The sequence below is a fragment of the Alosa pseudoharengus genome, unplaced genomic scaffold (genome assembly GCF_046254945.1).
Source record: "Alosa pseudoharengus isolate Yale_2024_CS ecotype anadromous, Long Island Sound unplaced genomic scaffold, YU_APseudo_1.1 YU_APseudo_1.1_scf_158, whole genome shotgun sequence".
NCBI classification, from domain to species: Eukaryota; Metazoa; Chordata; class Actinopteri; order Clupeiformes; family Clupeidae; genus Alosa; species Alosa pseudoharengus.
In genome coordinates, this window is record NW_027468628.1 from 29708 (window position 1) to 57165 (window position 27458).

At 47.0% G+C, this 27458-nt stretch overlaps 1 protein-coding gene across 1 annotated transcript in view; it reads right to left on the reverse strand.

Moving 5' to 3' along the window:
* The window catches only part of LOC143125241 (cotranscriptional regulator ARB2A homolog), a gene marked incomplete at its 3' end in the record, with an annotated part of 40045 nt that extends 23157 nt beyond the window's left edge, over positions 1-16888 (reverse strand). The window contains 1 exon segment of the mRNA XM_076286582.1: positions 16635-16888. Coding sequence (XP_076142697.1) covers positions 16635-16877 — 243 coding nt within the window.
* Between the last annotated feature and the right edge of the window lie 10570 nt (positions 16889-27458).

A 27458-nucleotide genomic window follows, 5' to 3' on the forward strand; every position in this document is an offset into this window, starting at 1 on the left:
ACACAACACACACACACACAACACACACACACCACACACACAACACACACACACACAACACATACACACACAGATAAACAAATTGGTCCAAATGTATACATGAACGCCTACCCCAGGCCACATATATAAAGACACAAAAATCCATTTTACGGTTCACAGATGTACAAATATTAAGGAACGTCAGAACATACAAATGTTTATCTAACTACTAGCAGCTTTATCGGTGAGCTGATTCAACTTTTAAACCTCAAAGCCAAATCCTGTGTATCTATTAGCTTGAAATTTATTTACTTTTATTTTACTGTAGATTGCGCAATGTTACCAAATATTTAAAACCCCACAGAACATGCAAGTCTCACACCCACTTGCACACACACAGACACACACACACACACACACACACACACACTTCCACACAAACACACACTTCCACGCGCACACACTCACACTCACACACACACACACACAGATCGAGGCGAAGAGTTAACACCAGTCGCTCGTTTGCGATCAATGAGCCCTTGCATATTCCAAATGCCCCCCAAATGCGAAACCCGATAGGGCCCGGTGCTGTAAGGTTTAAATCTTCATTTGTAGCGCTGCCAGCCGATCAATAAGGGCCCGCTGAAGGGCTGGCTGGGCGTAATGGAGCCGGCACCGCAGGAAGGTCACCGGGAGACGGGCCGCCCCGAGCGAGCAAACGAACGAGCGAACGAATGAACGAGCGAACGCCGCCACACCAGCACAGCGGCTAATTAAAGTCGAAGAAATGCCGCTATCTGATCAGTGTTTAGAGAGAGAGAGAGAGAGAGAGAGAAAAGGGAAAACAGAAAAGAGGGGAAAAAACCCTTGGTTTCTGAGTGTGGAGGGCAATGGAGAAATGGAGAGGGTGTGTGTGTGTGTGTGTGTGTGTGTGTGTGTGTGTGTGTGTGTGTGTGTGTGTGTGTGAGCATGTGGTGAGTAGCACTGAGCTCTGAGCATCTGTGGACTATATATGTCTATATATATAAAAAGAGTTTGGGGAACTATGGGATGGCACACTTGTACAATTTCTTAGCAAGTCTCTAAAAACAAATACAGGTGCTCATAAGTATACATACCCCTATGTGCTCATAAGTATACATACCCCTATGTGCTCATAAGTATACATACCCCTAAGTCCCATAGAGACAGGCAGATTTTTATTTTTAAAGGCCAGTTATTTCATTGATCCAGGATACTTTGCATCTTGATAAAGTTCCCCTGGCCTTTGGAATTAAAATAGCCCCACATCATCACATACCCTTCACCATACCTAGAGATTGGCATGGTTTTATTTCAGTTAGCCTATTAGCTGGTTTGATTTGCATTGAGCTCAATGACAGAAGAAATAAAACCATGCCAATTTCATTCCATTTATTTTAGCTCAAATTCCATTTATTTCTTTATTTTCCATTTATTTCAGCTCTAAAAGCTTCTCTTCTACATTGTGTGATCTTGTTAAAAGTTTCTAGCTTCCTCGCTGACGTCAACCAACCCTGTACAGATAGACCTAGACTCTGCACCATCTCTTGCATTGATGCCACTTGGAATCGTAGCAAGTGCACTCCACCTAGCATATCAATTTGTTCGTCTTGGGCCCCGCATATCCACAGAGTACACCAACACCAGCGATCAATAGAGTAACAGAACAAAACAAACTGACTAGTAACTACGACTATAGCCCTTGTGCACTCGCGCACACGCACGCACACATGCACACGCATGCACGGATGCACACCACACACATGCAAGCACACACACGCACACAACACACCACACCACACACACACACACACACACGCGCAGGCACACGCACGCACATACACACCACACACATACACACACACACGCGCACGCGCACACACACGCGCGCACACACACAGACACGCTCGCGCACACACACACAACATCCCCCCAGGGGAACACACTGGGCTCTACATGAAGACCTCAAAGTGGCCAGGGACAAACGCACAGTGATCATTGAAATGTCATAACCTTGGACAGGCGGAGGCCTCTCCGCTCCCTTCTGCAAATTGGGTTAGCGCGCCGCGAGTCGAGTCCAGTTGAGTCGGCCGATTGAGGAGAGGGGGGTGGGGTTGGGCTTGGGATCAATGTGGCATCGAACGGCCTGACAGGTGCATCGGAGTGGCGCTCTGTTCATGTTTATTGAGTGTAAATAAACAGCGGGGCGGTTGCCGGGGTGGTGGTTGCCGGGGAAGGAGAGGGTTTCAGGTGTGATGCAACGGCATGAAAGCCCGCTAGCCCCGCCCAAGAGAGAGAGGGAGAGGAGGAGGGAGAGAGAGAGGGAGAGAGAGAGAGAGAGAAGAGAGAGAGGATAGAGAGAGAAATAGGGAGAGAGATGGCAGAGGGAGAGGAGAGAGGGAAAGAAAGAAGAGAGAGAGAAAGAGAGAGAGAGGGGGCGGGACAGATAAGGAAAGAGGGGGATAGAGAGGGGAGGAGAGAGAGTGAGAGAGAGATTGATGGTGAGAGAGAGAGTGAGGGAGCGTGTCTCTGTCTGAAGGTCTGTGACATCAAAGCCGTTTGAAGTTGTGTGCTCCAACCCTGTGTCACACTTCATCTGAGGGCCTTGGTTTCATAATCAAGCTCTGCTGGTGTACACACACACACACACACACACACACACACACACACACACACACACACACACACACACAAACACACACACACTTCTCATCTCGACATTGCAGATATCTCACCCCTCCTCTGACCCTGTTCTGTGCTTGAGTCCCTTTGCAATGCAGGTCCGTTTAAGTAAGGGATAATATTTGGAACGCCGGTCTTTATCGGAAAATAAGTCCCGACAAAGGGCAAAGGGGACCCCGACGCGCCAGCAGGGGGGTCTTGCTTCCGATTATTTTTCGATAATGGCCGGCATTCTATACAATATCCCACTTATTACATGGCTACTTTCCTAAACAAAAAAATAAACTTACATTTATTTGTTACCGTTTTATTTCATCGTGGCTTGTGCTGAGAAACAAATAGTTCGCAACACATGCTGAACTTGAATCAAACATTCTTTAGAACACAGATGATCAACCGTCTGCTTTCACTTTTGAATGAAGTTCCATTGCAAGAAGTGATCGGGCTACCTGCGGAGTGATATGAAAGACGTCAATAAGAAGCACAAAACCCATTTTCCTTGACAGCGGTCTGTTATACTTAGCAACGGTCTGTTATTCACAAATATCAGCCCTCCGAACGTTGGAAAGGCCCATTCAAGTGAATGAAGCATTCTGCAGCATTATGAAGAGCCGTGTAATAAACTGATATAATCACAGTGATTCAGCCTTCATAAGGGGAAACTTGAAAATGTTATCTCTCTCTCTCTCTCACTCTCTGCCTAACACACACACACACACACACACACACACACAGCCATCTTTACAGAATAATCGTAATGATTCAACACACACAAAACCAACAACAACAAACATGACTGCTGATCTTGTCTCTCTCTCTCTCTCTCTTACACACACACACACACACAGTCCTCCAGTTACTGTCTGGTGCTCCTCAGCCCGGTGGTTGTGTGTCGATGGGCTGCTGGCAGCCCGGCTGCCATGGTGGCCAGGTAACAAGCGCATCCTTGGGTGGCAACCTTATCGCGCGGGCACAGCGCCAACACCTGGCAACCCCTCGTCCTCTCTCCCATTCTCCCCTGACTGACTCGGCGCGCTGATAACAGAGGCCAGAAATTCATCTAAACCCATTTGCATATTCTGTGTAATTATTTCCCGGGGTTAATTAGCTAGCGTGGAAAAAAAAAAGAGCACGCGTCTCTTCGGAGACTGGGTGTGTGCACGGTGACAGGTTCACCACGCTCCGCCATGCATGTTTGTTTGTTTGTTTGTTCGTTTATTTATTTCATTGTATCTGTGTGCTTGTTTGTCAGTTGGTGTGTTGCTGTTCTCCCGTGTGTGTGTGTGTGTGTGTGTGTGTGTGTGTGTGTCACCGCTGAGGGACTCCCCACTGCTCACCTGTAGCCACAATCCATTATAAAGGCTGTCAGGGCTGTGTGTGTGTACCTGTGTATCTGTGTATGTGTGTGTGTGTTACAAAGTGTAACTCACAAGGAACGTGCTTTGAAGCCATTTTCATACATGGCCAAAGAATATAAAGGGGTGACGGTGCTTTGGAGAATATGGGTTGTGTGTGTGTGTGTGTGTGTGTGTGTGTGTGTGTGTGTGTAGAGTGTGTGAGAGTATAAATGAGAGTTTGTAATTGTATGGCTGTTTCTCCTGTGATCAGCTTACACAGTGGGCTTGTTTGGCCCCTTTCATTTCAACAGCGTCTGGGTCCAGCTGTGGAATTCAAATGCCTTTAGGCCTCCTGTTAATACCAGTCCACTATAAACACATACACACCCCTGTGTGGTGTGTGTGTGTGTGTGTGTGTCTCTAAGGCCAGTAATTTGGATATCTAAACCAGTGGAAAGGTTTCATGTTGACAAAAGCCTTTGTAATCAACAGCACCCCCGTTTATGCATACAGTGAACTAGAAAGTCACTGTTTTCAGCTGCCATTTGGTCTTTGTACAAATCGTACACAAAGCAAGCCGCTCTCTCCCGCCCGCCGCACCATAACCAGGCCCTCTTTATTGCGTCAGGCTGGGACACGCCTCGCGCGCCGGCACATCCCCTCAATTAAACACACAGGACCAGGCCTAGAACAGAGACAAGACACGGTGATACAGAGCAAGAGAAATAGATGCATTGCAGGACGTAACAGTAACATCCACCCTGCTGAGGGTCCGGGGGCTGGGCCTCTCCTGGACCACAGGGAAATACCTGAGTTCTAACTATATTTGTCAAAGGAGAAATCCTAATCTGCTCGTATATCATTTTAAAAGTGCGAGAAAAATGCGAGAAATACAGTATTGCCAGTTGTAGAACAGTAACGTTAATGGATATGATGTTTTTCTGTAACCTGGGATATTTGATGCCCTCTCTGATGAGATGTGCCCACAACCCCCCCTGCTCTCAGATAAGAGAGATGCCCTGGTGATTCCAGATGCATGCTGTCTGTATGTTAATAAGGGTAAGTTGTTTTAGATACAAGGGGAAAGAACACAGAGTCTTCTCCTCTCTTCCTATCCTTTTTTTCTATCCCCTCTTCTATTCTGAGTCTTGTCTTTGACTGGCTAGGTGGCTAAGCTAGCAGAGCTTTTCTCTTTTATTCTGAGTCTTGTCTTTGACTGGCTTGGTGGCTAAGCTAGCAGAGCTTTTCTCTTCTATTCTGAGTCTTGTCTTTGACTGGCTAGGTGGCTAAGCTAGCAGAGCCTTTCTCTTCTGTTCTGCGTCTTGTTTTTGACTGGCTAGGTGGCTAAGCTAGCAGAGCTTTTCTCTTCTTCCACTCTTCTTATATTCTCTCTTCATTTTTCAGGTCTACCGCCATGGGCGTAGATTTAGGGTGGGACGCTAAGGACTAGTCCTAATCAAAATTTTAAGATGACAAAATTGTCCCCACCAATATTTTAGCGAACTTATTTGTGCGACAGTACAAGAAACGTCATTTGATTGGCTGAAAAACCGAGGGGGAGGGGGAAGGGTTATCTGACACGCAGGCTACACGCACGGAGAGTGCCCTGGCAGTCAAGCGAGCAGGTGTGTCAACGACAACGGTAAGTTACCAGGGCTGTCTGCCAATACATACCCCATAAAAGGCCAAAGTACTACAACATTTTGATATTCCCTTTGCCCTTCAGCATGTACATGTTTGCCCCTTTTTGTGGTTTGTAGATCAGCTATGCCACCCAAGAAGAAGAAAGGGGACATACAAAGCGTTTTCATTATGCAGAGTCTAAGTAGGCAAACTAGCCATACATACAAACTGGCAACTGGTGACCAGGCTTTCAAATGCGGATTTTACTGTGTAAAATAACGTTAGCTGTTAGGATTACCCAGGATATCGTCACAGCTAAACCTAGGTTCTGTAATCTTTCAACCAAAGTTAGAAGTCATGTTGAATAAGGGTGTGCGCACGGACAGTCGCATATAGCACATAATCACTGACTGTTAATTGGACTGCCAATCTTGCAGTCGCAATAAACAATGGATCCGACACATTTTCCTGTTCCTATATTCTGCTTATGTAGGCTAATGTATTTGTGAATGTAGCCTGCACAATGCAAAGAAATAAAAGATAAACTACAGTATGTGCATTTCCATACTCATAGAAATCCCATAAATATTTTCTTTGACTTGTTAGTTTTTTGAACATTTATTTTATCTAATGACATAGAACATGATGAATTGAATCCACATATCCTTGCACTTGCGACAACTATTTTTCACTAGCCTAAAACCGTGAGACTGAAAGCTAATTGCGTTCACATTCTACTTAAAGTGACAGGCACTCAATTAGATTTAGCCTACACACCACAAATGTGATGATATGATGTAGCCTAATAATTTAAATATCAATGATGTATTCAAATTACAAAATATGTTTAGCTATTAGTAATTATGCAGATCATAAAATACTATAAATAATTAACAATATAGGCCTAAAGTTTATATGAATTCCAAAATATGAAATAGAAACCTATGACAACCATCACTTTCTATGTGTGTGTGTGTGTGTGTGTGTGTGTGTGTGGAGGGTCAATTAAATTCTATGATTGCCACTGATGTGAATGATCTCACAAATTACACAAACCAAATCAAATTTTCGAGATTCTTCACTTAGTATTGGTATTGAAACAATAATGTTGGTATTGTGATAACAGGAGTTGGGGATGTGTCCCCACCAAAGCTGAGACCAAACCTACGCCCTTGTCTACCGCTGGCTGGAGGTCTCTCTCTCTCTCTCTCTCCCTCTCTCTCTCTCCCTCTCTCCCTTCTTTGGGGTTTGTTTTAATTTCTTTATACTTGATGATATGTTTTATCTGATGTTTTATCTGAAATCCTAACTTGTTAAGTTTACATATTATATAAAAACATATATATATATATATATATATATTGTTATTTGGTTAAGCTTACTATATATATGATATATATTGTTATTTGGTTAAGCTTACTTTGTTCTTTTGTTACTTTGTTACAGTATATAGACCTATCTGAGTTTTACCTTACATTCAATGTTAAGTGATAAGTGACACATCTACCTTTGTGATTTACTGGTAAATAAATTGTTAATTCACCCACCATTTATATATTTCTTCTCGTATGCAGTGCTACTACTCTGCTACAGTTGATAAATTACTTGATAATTATTCGTGGTCAAGTTCTTAATTTTATGGAGTCAGATTAATCGTAGTTTCTTGAAAATATTTCCCACTGCTTCATCGTTCTGTCCTAATAATGTTCAATACACATTAAGCCAACGCAATTCTCATCCTGAGGAGTGTCTGTGCGATCCTTTATATGTGTTTGTGATGTGTATCTGGGAGAGCTTTCACAACTGCCTCATCTTTCCGTTTACTGTCCCTGGATACCCATCTCAGCATTTCTCTACCCATGGTGAGAGGTAGCTACCTCAGTAACTAACACTGACACACACACACACGGACACACACACACACACACACACCACCCTGAATGTTTTCCCTGTCCATCATCCTACTGCCTGTGAACCTGAAAACACATTGCTCAAATCAATTAATGCATAAGCACATGCACTTGTCAACTATAGGTGGGAGGGAATGTGTGTTTGTGTGTGTGTGTGTGTGTGTGTGTGTGTGTGTGTGTGTGTGTGTCTGTATGTCTGTGTGTCTGTGTGTGTGTGTAAGCATGTGTGCTAATGCCTCCTGGCAGACCTGCGAGTTTAATATGTGCATTAAAGCAAACAAGTGTGCAACTTCTGACAGCACGTGTCAAAAACCCGGAACCAGTGAAATAACATCTCCATAATGTCAACATATGCGCCTGGCAACCGTGAGAACACTCCTAAGCAGCAGAAACACTGTTTGTTTGTTTGTTTGTTTGTTTAGTGAAACAAACATGAGCTCGAGCTAGAAAAGTGAGAGGAATACCGATATGATAAGACAGTTATGTTCGGCTCCTGTTCGGTCTTTATAAAATCTCCAAATAAAAAAAATAAAAAACGAATAAAACTGTATAATGGGATAAAGGGTAAAAAAACCATTAGGAGGCTGTAGTTAAGATGTTAGTAGACTAAACCGAAATGGAAAATGATAAAGACAATGGCAAGGCGTGTGTTGTGTGTTCAAGGACCATATAAGACATATGTATGTACAGGCGGGGTGGACAACCCAAAGGGTGACCACGGGGACAGTGGCCGAGTACATCCAAGGCCCTCTGGCCTAACACCTGTAACAGCAGCCAGAATATTAGAGTGAACGGTCATGTGATCCACGCTTCAGGTGGACCCCCCCCCACCCCACACACACTGTCTACAGGTGTCACAGTGTGGACAGTTTAGGATATTGCCAACATGTATGTACATGTATTTAAACATGTATTGCAAACATGTATGTGGAAGACGGATGTATTTAAAATGAAATTGGAATAGCTCGGATGTAGCCTTAAGCATGTGGCATGCTCCTCCATGCACAGTTAACACACGATGAAGACGTGCGTCACTGACACGCAGCCCCATATGTTGGGAGGCGCACGACACCCCCCGCATGTTGCGCTGATGACGCAGTTCTCGCCACGCGCCACGTGCACGGGACACAGACGCAGGACTACGTTGGGGCCCCTAGTCTCCTCATTCCCCTCCCCAAAACTCTCCACGCCCCCAGACCATTAGACAGACGTGTGTGTGCAGCAGTGAGACTCAGTCAGCACTTGGAGTGAGCGCTGACTCAGGTAGTGCGGTGGTCCAGTGGGGCTCAGCTGTGAACTCCAGTCCTGGCTCCACACACACACACACACACACACACACACACACACACACACTGCCCGTGGAGACCCGCATGCTAACCAGCAGAGGCGCCTCCACCTCCGGCCACCACCACTGCTGTGGGGCAGACGTGTGTCGAGATGCCATCGCGGCAGGCTGCGTGTAAGCAGAGCGCTAATGGTAGTCTAACGCTGGGTGCCCGCAGCAACTGCCTGTGTCGAGCCTCCACAAAAACCACGGGAAAATGGCTGTCAACGCTATGGGGTGCACTGGCATCTCACTCACTCTCTCTCTCTCTCTCTCTCTCTCCCTCTCTCTATTTCTCTCTCTCTCTAAACCGACTGCCATCTCTCTGAGCTCTCTGCTCCACTTGGCAAACACACTCATGTCACTCACCTGAGCCCTGGATCATTTGAATGGCTAATATCATCCTCCTGCTTTCTTCTCCCCCCCACGCTCTGTCTCTTTTTTATTTTTTTGCTCCGGCGGTGAACAGGATTAGTATTTCATTGGGGCTAATGATTAAATATTAAACAAGGCGGGCAAGTAATGACATGTTTGGGATTAACTCCGGAAGCCATATTAGTGTCGCAGACACCCCCACCCCCCCCCCCCCCGCCTCGACTTGTTTGTGCACATCGCACCGAGCGAGGACGAGGGCGAGGATGAGGCGCCCCCGTCCCTATCTCGGTAATGGCGCCTATATCCCCTCCCCATGTCTGTCTCTACACTAACGCTGTTGGGGGGGGTAGGAGAGTATGTGGGGGGGGGTTGTGCACTAACAAAGAGCCTTGCTTTATCGTTAGCGTTAGCAGCAGGCACAGAGGAGCACTGAGGAGCGTGGGAGTCCCGGCGGATGTTCTAGCTGAGCTGCCACAGAGTGGGAGGGGTGTTTCCCCTCCGCAGTGACCACTACACACCTGAGTACACACACACAAGCCCGTCTTTCAGGACTCTTAAGGTCAGGGGGAAAAACTTAAGCGGAAAAAAAAAGGGAAACCATTGGAAGCGACCAGGCTGCTGCTCTATAAAGACAACTCTAACCCATCACAACACTATCGGACATAAATAACACTTTAAGAACAGTACGGAAGAATGGGGAGGTGTTTGAGGGTGAGGGGTGGGTTGGGGTGTGTGTGTGTGTGTATGTGTGTGTGTGTGTGTGTGTGTGTGGGGGGGGGGGTTGCTAACACGATGCTAACACTCTAAGGCAAACTTCCCATTGACACTATATCTATATATAACATTGTGACCTTGCTGGCGTGCGGCTAATCTGGCCATAATTTTCTTGCCTCCGCATTGTTTCAAATCAATAACTAATTAACAAAGTACAAAGGATGAGAGGAGCAGCAGAGTGCCTTCCCTTCCCAGGAATCCCTGCTTAATAAAAAGAGCTGCTGGCTGCACATGACGACGCAGAGGTCAGTGCGGTGACACCTCCAGCTGCCAGTCCACAGGGCCACTTTGATTGCCAGACCAAATTAGCTTTAGCATTTTTTAATTGTGTTGTGTGTGTGTGTGTGTGTGTGTGGGTGTGTGTGTGTGTGTGTGTGTGTGTGAAGTTGGAGTGTCAGACAGCAGATTGGCCCTGTTTCTTGGTTGACCTGAGGAGAAGATTGAGAGCAGGGCGAAGGAACTACAGTCAGCCTATTTCGGAGCTAGGCAGAGATAGTGACACAACCTCAAAGGCCCTTAGAAGTATATATATACACACACGCGCACACACACACAGACACACACACGCACACACACTAACTGGACTGAACAAATTTAAAAACATAATGTTCGGCCATGACAAACTATCTAAGTCTGCTGATTTCTTGAAAAAAAAAAGTGCACAGACACACACAGACATGCCTAACACACATACACACACAGAGACACAGACACACACATACACACACAGACACAGACAAACACAGAGACACGGACACACACATACACACAGAGACACAGACACACACATACACACACAGACACAGACAAACACAGAGACACAGACACACACATACACACAGAGACACGGACACACACATAGAGACACAGACAAACACAGAGACACAGACACACACATAGAGACACATTACCCTCTCAGACCCCTTGTGCCTCCCTCTCTATTGAACACACACACACACACACACACACACGTGGGACGAGGGACACATTGTGAAGGTGATGGTATGGCTCCATGCTCCGGAATACATATCTAGGGGTTAACACTGGGAGACCTGGGCAGTGATTTGTAGAGGAGAACAGGGAGAGACAGCTGTACGAGAGGAGCATGGGGGAACAGAACATGGATTCCCAAAAACACACACACACACACCTACTGTATCATACATAATGCATCACAAGCACTCAGGACATACACGTACACACACACACACACACACACACACTCGCGCACACGCACTCACTCACTCACACACACTCACACACACAGACACAGACACAGACACAGACACAGACACACACACAGACACACACAGATACAAACACGCACAAAAAAACATGCACACACACAAAAACAGGCACACACACACGCACTAACACACACACACACACACAGATACAAACACGCACACAAAAGTGTGATCACCCGGGAGGTTGACTTCAGATCTAACCATTAACTGTCCTCTCTCCTCCCTCACTCACTCATTAACTCTCCACCAGGAAGTCAGAAAACACACACACACGCTCAAATTCCCCTCTTTCTGTCTTGATAGGGACACACACAACCACAGTAGTGTGGGACGAAGGGACGGACATGAAGGAAAGGAACAATTATTCCAAAACAGGATGAAACCATTAAAAAAAGAAATAAATCAGATAATCATTCACAATTGAATTAGTATAGTTTGTCAATTTGAATCATTCATTCAAAATTCAAACTATACTAATTAATAACAAAGGTTTACAAACTGCACTTTAGTGATTACAAAGAGCCAAGACAACATGGGGAGTGTCATACACGAGAGAGAGATGCAACACTGGGTCCAACAAGTCCCATGTGGACCTCATTTCTCTCTCTCTCTCTCTCTCTCTCTCTCTCTTTCTGAAAGTCTAAAAAGGCACCATAATACATGCGAAAGACACTAGAGAGAGAGTGTGAGAGAGAGAGGGCGAAGAAAGAGAGAAAATCATTGTAGTCATTTACAAAAATGAGTGCCGCTTTGAAAAGAAATCCTCGGCTCTGTGCGCCACCCCCAATACCCACCACCTCCCACTGAATGCCCTCCACCCCCCTTGCTCTTTTTTCACAGGCTGGAGGCCTAATCCCACCCAGTCACCCTTGAATGAAATCTTCTGGAAGCTTCTTAAGGGCCATGAATGTGGGGTTTTGTCCGTGCTATTCCTCCGCTTGGTTGCCTGAAAATAGGTAACTGGATTAGGGCGACAAATTCAGAGTAAAGTGAACTCCCCAAAACGCAGTGGTCTTGTGGCACCACCCTGCCGGGGCTCTTGCAAGACACACACACAGACACACACACACACACACACACACACACACACACACACACACACACACATACACCACACACAATACACACACACACACACAGTTACAGTAGGAACTGAAAGCCTGTCAACAAGCTCACAACAAGTCTAGAGAATGTATATGTTTCCCAGACCAAAGTTCCTAACCTAGATGTGTGTGATAAAATAAAAGTAAGAGTGTATGAACTAATAGTGAGTGAAACGCAAGAGGACATCAGCTTACCTCTATGTACTGGACCCTGCCTTCGCATTGTCTCCTCAGGATCACAAGCCCCTTGATCTCTCTGGCTAAAGAGGGCCATTCCTAAAGGCGGTTAAGGACCCGTTAATAGGAGTAAGGAAGCGTGTTAATCAACTCCAGTCTATCAGAGAGTGGACGCTGTGAGTATGTGTGTGTGTGTGTTAGGCTCTAGTGGCGCTGTGTGCAGGTGGTCCAGCTCTTTAGTGTGAGTCAAGAGGGGGAGGGGAGATGCAGGACAATGCCCCCATAAAAGATTAAAAAACTCTCTCCCACACACAAGAATGCCATGGGCCCGCCCAGCACTTTAGAGATGAGAGCCTCGCCTGAAAAGGAGCTCAAAAACACCCTTTGCACATGCACACCCACACATTACACACACCACAACATTCACACGCACGCACGGACAGAGGCAGGTACGCACGCACGCACGCACGCACGCACAAACGTACATCTCCTTCTGTCACATACAGACACTGAGATTAATTCACACAGCCAACAACCTTTTACACACATCTGTGCAACAAACAGATAAGCTCATTTGACATTGAGAGACATGTTAGTTATGTGTGAACTAGTGAATGTCTGTGGGGGGGCCATAACTGTCACTAAATCTGTGTGAGTGTGTGTGTGTGTGTGTGTGTGTGTGTGTGTGTGTGTGTGTTGCACGCTGCTATACAGCGCATGCGTGTGCATGACGTTTAGCCACAGCTGTCGCTATATCTGTGCATACCTGCATGTGTGTGTATGACTGTGGTGTTAACGGTCACCCCAGGTATGTTCTGGTGAGATTCGGTTGCTCTTACAGAACAGGTAAATGGGGGAATGGTGGGTAGAGGTCAAAGTTCACGGGGACACAGGCTTTCCGTGGACATGGGACTCAGAGAAAAAACTCTGTGTTTGTAAACTCAGAGACAGGTCTAGTACAAGGCTGTTTGAGCAACGTGTTCTATCTGTGTCTGTAAATTGGACAGTTTGCAAGTGTGTGTGAATGACTGTGTGTGTGTGTGTGTGTGGATGCACTCAAGGGATGGACTACTAACAGATGTTAAAACGCAGTCAGGAGTGAGGAGGTATCATTAGCATCTGTTCAAGCCTCTGTGTGTATGTGCATGCCTGTCTATCTATGGTCGCTACCACACCCACACCCACACCCACACCCACACCCACACCCACACCCACACCCACACCCACACCCACACCCACACCCACACACACACACACACACACACACACACACACACACACACACACACACACACACACACACACACACACACACACACACACACACACACACCCCCCCGTAAAGCCTGGCAGAATCAACTGTCAACAGTTTGTTTTATTACTCTAGTCCGGGGAGCCATCATAACAACAACCGCCTGCCTTCACCAAAGCATCTTCCTGCCCACCCGTTATCACAGAAGCTGACATATATGTCACATATACATACATGCTGAATGTGTAGATTTCACAACAAACCTATACATTAAACTTCCACTGCACACTCTTCACACTGCATACACAGACAAAGTGACACTATAGCATCTAGTTTATAAGAAACACAATGACACATGCAAGTCAAACACACAACAATAATCACACACACACACACACACACAGACAAACACACACACACACACACACACACACACACACACACACACACACACACACACACACACAAACAGAGCAACACATCCATACAGTGTGTTTGTGTGTGTGTGTGTGTGTGTCGGCCCTGATGAAGCTGAAACTTTGCGGATCGTCTTGACTTATTTATGAGCGTGAGTGAGCTGTCAGTCCGGCACGCTCCACAGCCTGAGCTGCAGCCGTCACCCAGCTCCCCTCCGTAATGAGGCCACACACACACACAGGCACACACACACACACAGGCACGCACGCACGCACGCACACACACACACACACACACACACGCACACACACACACACACACACACACACACACACACACACACACACACACACACACACACACACACACACACACACACACACACACACACACACACACACACACACACACACACACACACACACACACAAACACTGTGGTCACCGGCCTCTGTCTGGGGTTGTGTCAGTGTGTGTCTCTGCTCTCTGTCCACCATGTATAATGCAAGTGCGTGGCAGGCAGGCAGGCAGGCAGGCAGGCAGGCAGGCAGGCGAGGAGCTGCTAATGGCGGCGTGTGAATAACACTGCAGCAGGGCTGGCCTGCAGAATCACAAAACCACGACTGGCGCTGCCTTAACGATCTCATGCCGCCAGCAACACACAAGTGCACAAGGTTCAAGGCAGGGTGTTGTAGGGAGATGGAGAGAAGGATGCGTGCACACACACACACACACACACACATACACACACACACACATACACACACACACACAAGCACTCACGTATACATGCGCACACACACATGCACACACACGCGCACACACACGCACACATGCACGCATGCACACGCGCACGCACATGCACACGCACACACACACAGCTGTGGAAGCTGGTTCAGGCTGCTCATTATACAGATGCTAAACTATTCCAGATGAAATATTTATTAAGATATTAATATGGCCTCTTCCACTTCATCTCCTCTCTGATGCTCTCACTGCTCTCTCTCTGACACACACACACACACACACACGCACACACATCAGTACATTAATATACTTCAACAAAAGCACAATCACACCAACATATGCACAAACACACAAATCAAATCAAATGATGCTTTTGGGGTATGAATGGATAGTCTTTCTCTGTCTCTCACACACACACACACACACAAGTAATTGCATATGTTGATAATCTGGTCAATAATTCCTCTATTCATTTGTCTGAGTAAAGCTTTGGCAACAGCAAACAAACCCACGTCTCATCAGCACCACACTGATGGCCCTGGCCCTTAATGAAGCATCCAGCCTGAGGAAGTTGGGGGAAAAGTTGAAGGAAAGTGTTGGTGAGCACTCGCAAAGTGTCCTCCCTTCTTCTCCTGATTTCACTCTTTGCTTCCCTCTCTCCCTCCCTCCCTCCCTCCCTCCCTCTCTTTCTCTCCCACTCTCCACCCCCTGTTCATTAAAGAGAGGAGAGCAGGTACGGAAAATGAAGGGTGTCAGCACTCGTTTGCGTTGATATGGGGACCGTCATTAGGCCCCGCTCACGTATAGAGCGAGCGTAAGAAAGAAACAAAGCGACAGGGGAGAAGAAGAAGAGAGGGCTAGAGAGAGAGGGAGGGAGGGAGGGAGGGAGGGAGGGAGGGAGGGAGGAGTGTGAAGTGTGCGGTTTCTTCCAGACGGATGTAATAATATTAGTTATAATAGTCTTAATTATAGCAGGACTGAGGTGTGTGGGGGGGACGCAGAGGATGCTGACAGCTCAGGCGCCGTGTGTGTGTGTGTGTGTCGCACGCCTGCGTTAACTGACGGAGAGGAGTGTGTGACAGATCATATGTGCTGCGACTGTCTCGTTCTCTCTCTCTCTCTCTCACACACACTCGCTCACTCACTCTCACACACGCGTACACGTACACACATACAGATGCATTAGTGCGATGCTTCCATCAAGAGAATTAAAAAAAACAGACAGCTAGCTCTGAGCTGAAAGAGTTTTCAAAGAGTCTTTACAAAGATGAGAAGATTTTAGTCTCTGTATCGCTCTGTGTGTGTGTGTGTGCGTGTGTGTGTGTGTGTGTGCGTGCGTGCGTGTGTGTGTGTGTGTGTGCAAGCAGAATAGAATAGAATGGAGTCATGTTAAGGCAGTTTATGGTTAATAAACTATAGGGGTAATAGAGACTACTAGACACGCAAACACCCACCCAACACACGCACACACACACACTCACACACACACACACACACACATGCCTATCCACACACGCACACACACACACACTCACACACACACACACACACATGCCTATCCACACACGCACACACACACACACACACGCACACTCACACTCACACACACACACACGCCTATCCACACACACACGCACACACACACACGCACATGCACAGAGACTCACCCGTATAGGGATGTGCTCGGTCTCCGTCTCCTTCTGCGGGTTGCGGTACTTCTCGTAGAAGTCTCGTTTCTTGCGGCCCCTCTCCTCGCGCTCCTCCTTGCGCTCGCGCTTCTCCGCCGGCTCCTCGGGCCCCTCGGGGGACGCCTCCTGCTGGGGTGTGGGCGCCGCTACCGCTGCCGACGCCGCCGCCGCCGCCGGCTGCTTCTCCACCTCCAGGTAGTTCTCATTGGGGTTCAGCACCATCACCGCATAGCCCTCCTGAGGGAGAGAGAGAGAGAGAGAGAGAGAGAGAGAGAGAGAGAGAGATACTGAGTTCTAGATGAGATAGGAGTTCTAGATACTGTATGCTTTGGCAACACTTTCTTCACAAATTGTCATGCCAATAAAGCGTTTTGAATTTGAATTTGAGAGAGAGAGATATAGAGAGAATAAATTTGACAAAATTAATTTTAGAAACCAAACAAACTACTTTATTGCCCATTTGGCCCAAAACACCCAACCAAACTTCATTACCAAAAGAATAACAGACACCAAATGAACGTACAAAACGGAAGCAGAGTGAGAGAGAGTGGGGGGTGGGGGGGGGCAGAGAGAGAGAGAGAGAGAGAGCGTGAGAATTCAAGTCCAAAGCAGACACATGTGGCAGTCTGTTGCTGCCAAAACCAAATGGCAGTGATGGCACAGTAGGCACAGAGTATGGACGGGGGGGGCGCCAACACACACCGAGTCACATGCTGAGATGGCAGCCAAGACAGAGGGGTTCTCTAATGGACACACACCCAATGGTGGACAGGGGGCAAGAAATATACAGAGATTGTACCGAAAAGTGTTTTTTTAATGTTGTAGTATTACCGAAGGTCTCCTTTACAACGTGTCTTGAATGATATTCTTGATTTTGTAAGTCGCTTTGGATGAAAGTGTCTGCTAGATAAATCGAAATGTCAACAAATGGAGCAGTAGTCACTGATGGACTAAGCTGGACTGAGTTGAGTCGTAGAGTCCCGTTGTTGACAGGGACGTAAGGACACTACCGCTGTAGAGCACAAACAACCTCGCTGGAGCTGCTGCTCTCCCTAAAGGCCATAGATCAATCGGCCTTGACCATACACAATCAATGACCACATCACTCCGTGTGCTTGCACACACGCATACTGGACACATCTGACCGATGCGTGTCAGTGTGAGTTTTTTATAGCTGTGATTTGCATGGATTCCGTGGTGAAAGGGGTTTGTAAAATGCTCCAAAATAGCTTATTACCAACTCATTTAGGTTAAAAACACGTCTGAAGACGACAGCGCAAGACGTAGATTAGAGCTTAGCTGCGACATGCTAAAAGATAAATATCTAATTATAACACTTTCAAAACATGGAAAGAGGCTATGTGGTATTAACCGCCAATGAATTCCTGCTACTTTGATCCATTTCACACTTTGCAGGCACTAAAGCCATGGGCCCATCAACACCGGAGAGTGTAAGTGTGCATGTGTGTGTGTGTGTGTGTGTGTGTGTGACATAGTGCCTTTAAAAATTCCTCCCGAACTGTGGCGGGGAGCGACATCCTGCCTTGTGTGGCCGGCGGCCGCGCTGCTGATTTTAATAAGTGCCAAAGCCGCCATCAGCGCCACACCGTCACATCTCTCTCTCCCCCCCCTCTCTCTCCCTCTTTCTCTATCTCCTTCCCTCTCCCCCCCCCCTCTCTCTCTCTCCTTCCCTCTCTCTTAGGAGTGAGCTGGCTGGCTGGCTGGCGGCAGAGCGGGTGTGTTGACAACAGCAAAATGCTACTTTCACACGTCCTGCGATTAGAAAATGATTCCTTTTTCTCACTCGTCTTTCCTGCTTGCACCTTCTCACAGCTAGCCAGCCAGCCAGTCAGTCAGCCATGAGAGGAGCTGCCTTGCCTGTCCTCTCTCTCTCTCTGTCTAGAGTTTTCTTTTTCTTTCACTCTTTTTACTCTCCTACTTTCCTTTTTTTTTAAGGAAAGGAAATTATACAGAACCTCCAAACACACTTAATGGCATCACGACGACAGCCTGCGCTGTGCATAAACAAATGTGTATGTAAATAAGATATTTTCATCATTTGTTTCCTGATCTTCCTGTTTGACAGGTATCAACTCAGTGATGATATGAAAAAAAAAGATGTTGACAGCTAACCTTTGCTTCAGGTAATTTGTGAAATATCTTTAAAAATAAACAGTACCGGTATTCAATTTTGTTTGTCTTCTTTCTAATGAGACATACCAATAAATTACATTTAGATTGCTATTTACCATTATAATATTAGAGTACACAGCTGCTGATACGATGAGCAATTTTAATGAAGCTAATTAAAAACACATATTTCACTCAATATAGGTTCATAATGAACTACACAACAACTGTAACAAAAGCATAATTAACTTCTCTGACTTCAGTTATCATACATAAACAATAACAATCTAAGATGTGTCAAAAAATACAGCACAAAACTGTATAGAAGAATATTTTCAAGGCGGTCAAAATTAAAAAAAAATCTCAGCTACAGATAATAATTGTAATAATTAGTTAGATAGGATAAGATAATTAAAGAGAAGATAATAAATAAAGAGAAATTTGAATTGTTACAGCATCCAAGACAGTCTGTCCAGGAATGCTAGCACATGTCCATGTGGTGCTCTGTGTCATCGGTATGGAGGCCAAGTTGAGCTAGTGGATGTGGTGCACTGGTCTAAGTAAGTGTGCAGCTGTTGGGCATGGCAATGGGCAGTGGTCAGTGGTGAGGCGGAGGCGGGCTGGTAGGCCTGCGCGGTGTTGGCACGGGCTAGTGGGAGGAGGAGTAGGAGGAAGAGGAGGAGGAGGAGGAGGAGAGACAGGCACGCACGCACACACACACACACACACACACACACACGGCTTCCTGCCACTGCCCACTGGTGGCAGCCCAGCAAACTGACAGCAGGAGGATGACAGAGATGTGGGGAAGAACAGACGGAGAGAATCAGAGAAAAACACGGAGAGGACGAGAAGAAAAAGTAAGAACAGATAAGAAGGAAGAGATGGGGGACAAACAGTCTCTTTCGCGCTGTCGTTCCTCCTGTTCCAGCTCAGGAATGCGTGTGTGTGTGTGTGTGTGTTTGTGTGAGTCACAGGGACAGCGACTCATCACTTCAGGCTTGGGAAGGGGGACCGCCTCATTTCTTCTCTAAAACATCAGAGGGTCTGGCCTACATAACCTCCCCCAACCCTTACGCTGCTTCACGCTTCCTTTCTCTCTTTCTTTCTCGGTTTCTCTTTCCCTCGTTTCTACCTCTCCGTCCACAGGAATGGCGGTTAACCACCGGGTCTAGGTTAAGCGGCGCCTTTCTCTGAAGCCTGGCCATGAAATCTGAATAAAACAACCTGACAGCAAAGGTGATGCAACTGTCGTACAACAGCACCCAGCTTGGGCCCTCCACATTATGATTACACTATATTGCAAATAGTAAACACAAACCCCTAGCTATATGTACACAGGCAAGCGCATGCTTTGTACACACAGCATATCATTGCAGTGTGTGTGTGTGTATGTATGTTTGTGTGTTAACTTACCTAACAAAATAAATAAACATACAAATATGAATATGTTAAGAATATTATAAGTTATATGATAATTGTAATATTTTGTCATATTAGTTTTACTTTGCCTAGGGGTTTGTTTGGAGAGCAGTATTGCATTGATAAGCAGTTGCCGGTAGCATTGGCTGTGTGTGTGTGTGTGTGTGTGTGTGTTAAACGTCTGTGTGTGTGTGTGTGTGTGTGTGTGTGTGTGTGTGTGTGTGTGTGTGTGTGTGTGTGTGTGTGTGTGTATGTGTGTATGCGTGTTAAGCATCTAAGTGTGCGTGTGTGTGAGTGGTGTTGGTGTGAGGCTCTGTGGTGTCTGGGGTGGCGTCCCCCTCTGGATGGCCCTTCCCATGCCCCCGGCTGGCCCTGGGAGCCCCAGCCTCTCTGGGACCGTGCTAGCGGGTCCTGGCCCCGGGGCCAAGCGGTCAGCAGGGTCAGGCTGGCCCCTCGGCGGGGGCTCCGCACGGCCGTCACCCGGCAGCCCCGTCGGCCCCGGAGCTCTTAAGCGCTCCTTTGTCTGCGCGTCTGACGCCGTGGCGACCAGCGCCCTGGCAACAACAATGCCAAAAAAACAACAAAAAAACAGCCGTGACCGGCCCGGCCCTGTCATCCTCACCTTCTCATCCTCTCATGCACTCCTCATCCGTCTTTCCATCTCTCCCTCTCTCTCTCTCTCTCTCTTTCTTTTTAGCCTCTTTTCTCTCTCTGTCTCTCACGCCCTCATTATCCCTCTCTGTTGTTCCGCGATTACACACACACACACACACACACACACACATATATATATATATATATACACCAGGAAAACCACCACATCTTACCTATGGAAATAAATGCGGAATAGCTAAATGCTACGGCTAAGCTACACACGCGATGTGTTGAAAGGCGCCGGGTGCAGACGCGTCGTGACGGGTAACGTGAGCCGGAGCTATTAGGTGTGGATGGAGGAGAGGAGATTGGAGGAGAGGTGATCATAATGAGCCCGTGTCCTCCCAATCACCCCAGTCACAGTGGTTAAATAATAAATCCCTTCAGACTCTTTTTTTCCCTTCTTTTTTTTTTTCTTCTTTTTTTTAAGTGGAGGACAGGACGGACTGCTGGATGGGTGGAATGAAACGAGATGAGTTTATTAAGAGGGGGGTGGGGGGGGGGGGTGGTTGGAGTGTGAGTGTGGCAGGTGCTGATGGACTGTTTTATCTGTTTGTGGAGCTTTGTGTCGGGCTTTGATGTGAAAGCTCCCTCACTCTTCTCTCTCTCTCTCTCTCTCTCTATCAGTCTCTCTCTCACTCTTTCACATATAGACACACACAGATACACACACACGCACACACAGACACACACACACACAAACACTGGAACACACACACACACTCTCGCTTTCTCGTCTGCATCGTGCCCCATGCAGACAAGCGCCTGCTCTTGACAGGTACAAAAGCATGGCTGATAGCGGTCAGGAGTGTGTGAGCAAAGTAGAGGGAGGGGTGCGTGAGTGACAGACCCAGAGACAGAGACGGAGAGAGAGAAAACAGGCAAGACTTGAACATACAGAAAGGGGAGGAGGAGGGAGGGTATGTGTGTGTGTGGGGGGGGGGAGTGGAAAGAAAAGAAAGAAACTGCGAACGAGCAGGACAAAGGAAGACTGACAGATGAGTGTGTCTTCCAGTTCCTTCCCCGTTTACCCAAACGTGTGTTTACAGTGTGTTACGTGACACCGTTTGTCAGAGTTTGTGTGTGTGTGTGTGTGTGTACGATCATGGCCGGCGTGCGTTTCGTCTTTCTTTTGTTTGTGAAAAAGCTACCGCGGCTGACGCGTGATCGGGGAGCTATACGGGCGAGAAAGACAGACACATACACACGCACACACACACACACACACACCGGGCTCTCTCATCGCCAGCCCCTGCGCTCTGACTTCCTGCCTCCGCGTCTCCGTCGCCTCTGATTGGCCGCCGTCTATAAGGGAGCCGGGGCGATCGCCTGAGAAACACCTGGACGAGCCAATCAGAAGACGGAACGGAGTAGAGAGACATGAAGTGAGGTTAAAGACGGGGCGGGAGTGAGGTCCGCCATGCTTCTATTCAAGAGGCTTCCATACAGTTAGCAGCACTTTCACTGAAACATGCGGTGAGCAGGATCGTGTCCTTGTATCACTGCCAAGGGTGTAACTGAAGCTGTTGACACGTTTAATTTATAACACGCCGTGCACCACTGTGCAAACACAAACAAGGACATAACTGTGTCTAGCATTAGCGGTGGGGGGATGCGTGTGTGTGGTGTGTGTGTGTGTGTGTGTGTGTGTGTGTGTGTGTGTGTGTGTGTGTGTGTGTGTGTGTGTGTGTGTGTGTGTAAAAGAGGAATAAATGGGTAGAGGAATGGAGAGATGACAGTGAGAGAACGCGAGAGACACTGTGTGTGTGAGAGAGAGTGAGAGATGTCTGTCCACACAGTGATTGTAAGTACAGTAACGATGGACAGGAGCTGGCCCCTCCTCCAGAGAAGGCTGTGCTGAGGGGCCCTCTCTCTCTCTCTCTCTCTCCCTCTCTCTTTCTTTCGGCCCCTCTGAGGCTGTCAGACACTAGGGGTTCTCTCTCTCCCTCTCCCTCTCTCTCTCTCGGCCCCTCTGAGGCTGTCAGACACTAGGGGTTCTCTCTCTCTCTCTACCTCTCTCTCTCTCTCCCTCCCTCTCTCTCTCTCTCTCTCTCTCCCTCTCTCTCTCAGGCCCAGTGCTGCTCTGGGTGACCTTGTCTGTCAGCGGCTCCACGTGGGCTTTTTTCTCCACGGCGAGAGAATCTATTATCCCTCCAGCAAGATCCCACACAGCTCGCTCTTACTGTCAGATTAAGACACGGCTAGCACCCTCCTCCTCCTCCTCCTCCTCTCTTGTCCTCCTTTCCTTTCTCTCTATCCCTCACTTTCATTCTAAAGCACAAATATAGACAAACACAAACACATTTACAAACGCACATACACACTGACACACACACAGACTAAATACACACATACGCATACACACACAAACACACACGCGCACACACACACACGCACACACACACACACACACACACACACACACACACACACACACACACACACACACACACACATACATTCCCACCCTCCACACTCTTCATCACAAATATGTCTAGCTATACAGGAGCTGAGGGAGCTTTAACTAATGATGTGTAGTGAATAGTTGCACAGCCTAGATGCAATAGCCACACTTTTAGGGCAACCACCGATTACTGCATCAATATCCCAGCCTATTCTGCTACAGTGACCTACACTAGCATAGCATATCGGTATAGTTTTTAAAGTACCGCTTTTGAAGTGAAGCAAAACCGCTGAAACAAACAAAATACAGAAAGATGAATAAATGACTTTAACAGCTAATAATGGTTCTGCTCTACCATTTTTTTTTCCACACCGAACTTTACTTCCAGATGGTTTTGGGAGGGGAAAAAAGGAAGAGAAAATATTGAGTAAGAAGCTAACCTTGACAAACTCATCTCGACGCTGTGCGAGCAGCCGAACGGTGCATATTTATACGGGAGTTCAAAGAGCTGCAGCCGGAAGAGCAGGGAGGCAGGCTGGGAGCTTGCACTCTTCCTCCCCAGTGCACTGAGCGATCCGCTCTCCTCCTCCTCCTCCTCCTCCCCTCTCTCTCTCTCCTCCTCCCCTCTCTCTTCCTCCTCTCTGTCGTTCTCTCTCGGCTGTTTCATGTCGCTCCCGCTCTAATGTCTCTATCGCTCCTCAGCCCCCCCCCCCCACCTGCCCCTCTTCAGCGGGCCCCGCTTTCATTCACACAGGCTCCCTCCCTCTCTCTCTCACACACACACACACACACACACACACACACACACACACACACACACACACACACACACACACACACACACACACACACACACACACACACACACACAGAAACACATGAACATGGACATGAATACACACACATACAGACACACACACACAGAACACATGAACATGGATACGAATACACACTCTCACACACACAAACACTATCAAACACACAGACACAATATGCATGCATACAACATGCACAACCGAACGAACGAACACACACACTCACACACACATTCATATGTACACACACAGCCCCATATATGAGCTCTCCTCAACCACACAACAGGAAGCCTGATCTTTCCTCCCTTCTGTCTGTCCAGGAAGATGCTGCCCGCTCTGTTCTCTTGTCTTGTAGTGTTGCTGACCGCTGAAGCCCTTCAGTTCAAGCTCTCACTTAACAAGCTCTGACCGGGTGCTTCTGTCAAAAAAATGGAAGGGGACGCTATACAGGCGGGTAGATGAGAGTAGATAGGCTAGTGGACAACTCTGTGACATTTAACCCACACTGTTATACAACTGAGAACAGTGTGGACGTGTCTATTTAAATGGAGGTTTACGCACATAGACACTAGCACACAGCAGTCCATTGCTCTCAGTGCACGACGCGGCTTTACAGAGCTATGAGATAGCTTTGGACCGGGAGACAAGACGGTCTTCGGAATCTGCACTGAACATTATGAGAGAGGTCTGTCTGGAAATATACTGTGACCATCACACACAAAAGCCAGAATACACAGACATGTTTATACACACATCAAACGCAAACGCACACATACAAGCACACACGCACGCATGCACGCACGCATGCACACACACACACACATGCACGCACGCACTCACACACACACACACACACATACACATATACATACACACACACACACACACACACACATCTGTTTAAACCTTCAGTTCCATCTCTGAGCTGTACACAGGAAGAATAACAAGGGAGAAGAGAGAGAGAGAGAGAGACAGAGCGAGGGAGAAAGGGAGAGAGAATGAGATGTTGAGAGGGAGAGAGAGACGTTGAGAGGGGGAGAGAGAGAGACAGAGAGAGGGAGAGAGAGAGATGTTGAGAGGGGGAGAGAGAGAGACAGAGAGAGGGAGAGAGAGAGATGTTGAGAGGGGGAGAGAGAGAGACAGAGAGAGACAGAGAGGGAGAGAGAGACAGAGTGAGGGAGAGAGAGAGATGTTGAGAGGGGGAGAGAGAGAAACAGAGTGAGAGAGAGATGTTGAGAGAAAGAGAAACAGAGTGAGGGAGAGGGAGAGAGATGTTGAGAGGGGGAGAGAGAGAGAAACAGAGCGAGAGAGAGAGATGTTGAGAGGGGGAGGTAAAAACATTAATCATTGTGCAGGTGGAATTTGTCAGCACGATCGATCGATTGTGTAAGTAAATGTTACAGAAATCATTTGTCAACTTTTACAGGGGGGCCAGCGTGTCAATCGCTCACAAGAGCCCACTGTAAACAGAGAGGGACCGCAGCTTAGCACCCCTCCACTGCCATAATGACCTTTAAACAACACACACACACACACACACACACACACACACACACACACACACACACACACACACACACTATCAAACACAATACGACATAATAATACTGTACACCAAACAAACACAGAAACACACAGAGAAGCACAAACAATGTACACACACAATCACTACCAAACACATCACATGACGCTGTTCATATAACACTCTTTCATACACTACTATGCCAAATAAATGTATGTGTGCTGTTTATATATGTATGTTTAACACACAGCACAGACACATGTATACACCTTATATAGAACATGCATTGCAGCACTAAGAAATACCTTTTCATTCTTGCTTTTCCTTCCTACTCATAGCCATGCCTCCTCCATCCCACTTGCTCCTCTATTACTGTTTTATTTGATTTTATTTTATTCTACTTTTGTTGGCAATGTCTGTCTCCTGCTGAATGTATAGTGTGTTTTACTAAGTGTACTGTCTACTTGTACTGTCCCTGTATATGTTGCTTTTATGTTTTATGTCTATACTGTCTCTGTTTGATGTTTTTTTATGCTACTCTTATGTCTATGTCCTCTTGTCTTATTGTACAGTGTCCTTGGGTGACTTGAAAGGCGCTTTAAATAAAATGTATTATTATTATTATTACTATTATTAAATACATAATGCCAAGGCAGCAGAAATATTTGGCATGCAATAAGTTCACAAATATAGCATACAAGCACTTATTGCAATTGTATAAGCATGCACGCATTGCAAGTGCAGTAATATATCTATAGAGAGAGAGAGAGAGAGCGTTTGTGCTGAGGGACTCCATTCTCCAGGCCTGAGTGAAATCAGCCATATGTACAGAATCAACATACCAGGGTCAGTAACAGGGTAAACAATCCACACACACACACACGCACACACACACACGCACATACGCACACACACACGCACATACGCACACACACACACGCACACAGTTGGCCAAGGAGGAGACTATTGGAGTTCAGTCTCTCCCTTGTACCATGCACAATAGAATAGACTACACTACACGAACATTGTCTAATAATAACAGAATTTTACAGTTGCGACACAATAGCAGATGGCTGGTTATCTGGGATGCAGTCTCCCACGTGAACAACAATCAGAGGCAGAAGACACCTCCTTGACAGTGATGTCATGACAACAGACTCATACATACTTTACATCTGTGGTATCCTACCTATGTGAGATAAATAGCTTCAGTGTTCTACAGTCTCTCCCTAGATGCCAGGCAGCCATATTGATTCTCCTGTTCCGATCTCCAGGGATGAACAGTCATTACACTAGCGTCCATGCCAATCAGACTGTGACAGCTGACAATAGGCAGTGATGAAGTCATTCTGAAAGTTTTACTTTCCTGTATAGACCAAACCATAGAGAGAGAGAGTAGACTCTCTCCCTCTCCCCCTCCCTCCCACCCTCTCTACCTCTGACTCTTTTCCCCCCTCTTTCCCTCTCTCTCTCTCTCTTCCTTACTTTGTCTCTCCCTTCCTCTCCTCCCCCCCTCTCTTTTTCCCACTCTTTCCCTCTCTCTCTCTCTCTTCCTTACTCTGTCTCTCCCTTCCTCTCCTCCCCCCCTCTCTCTTTTTTCCACTCTCTTTCCCTCTATCTCTCTCTTCCTTACTCTGTCTCTCCCTTCCTCTCCTCCCCCCTCTCTCTTTTTTCCCACTCTCTTTCCCTCTCTCTCTTCCTCACTCTCTCTCTCCCTCCCTCCCTCTCTCCCTCTCTCTCTTTCCCACTCTCTTCCTCTTCCTCTCTCTCTATCTCTAGCGTGTGAATAATGAGTCTGTGATGCTCGGTGCGAGGGGTATTAATCTCAGTGAGCGGTATCACCCAGGGGTCACCTT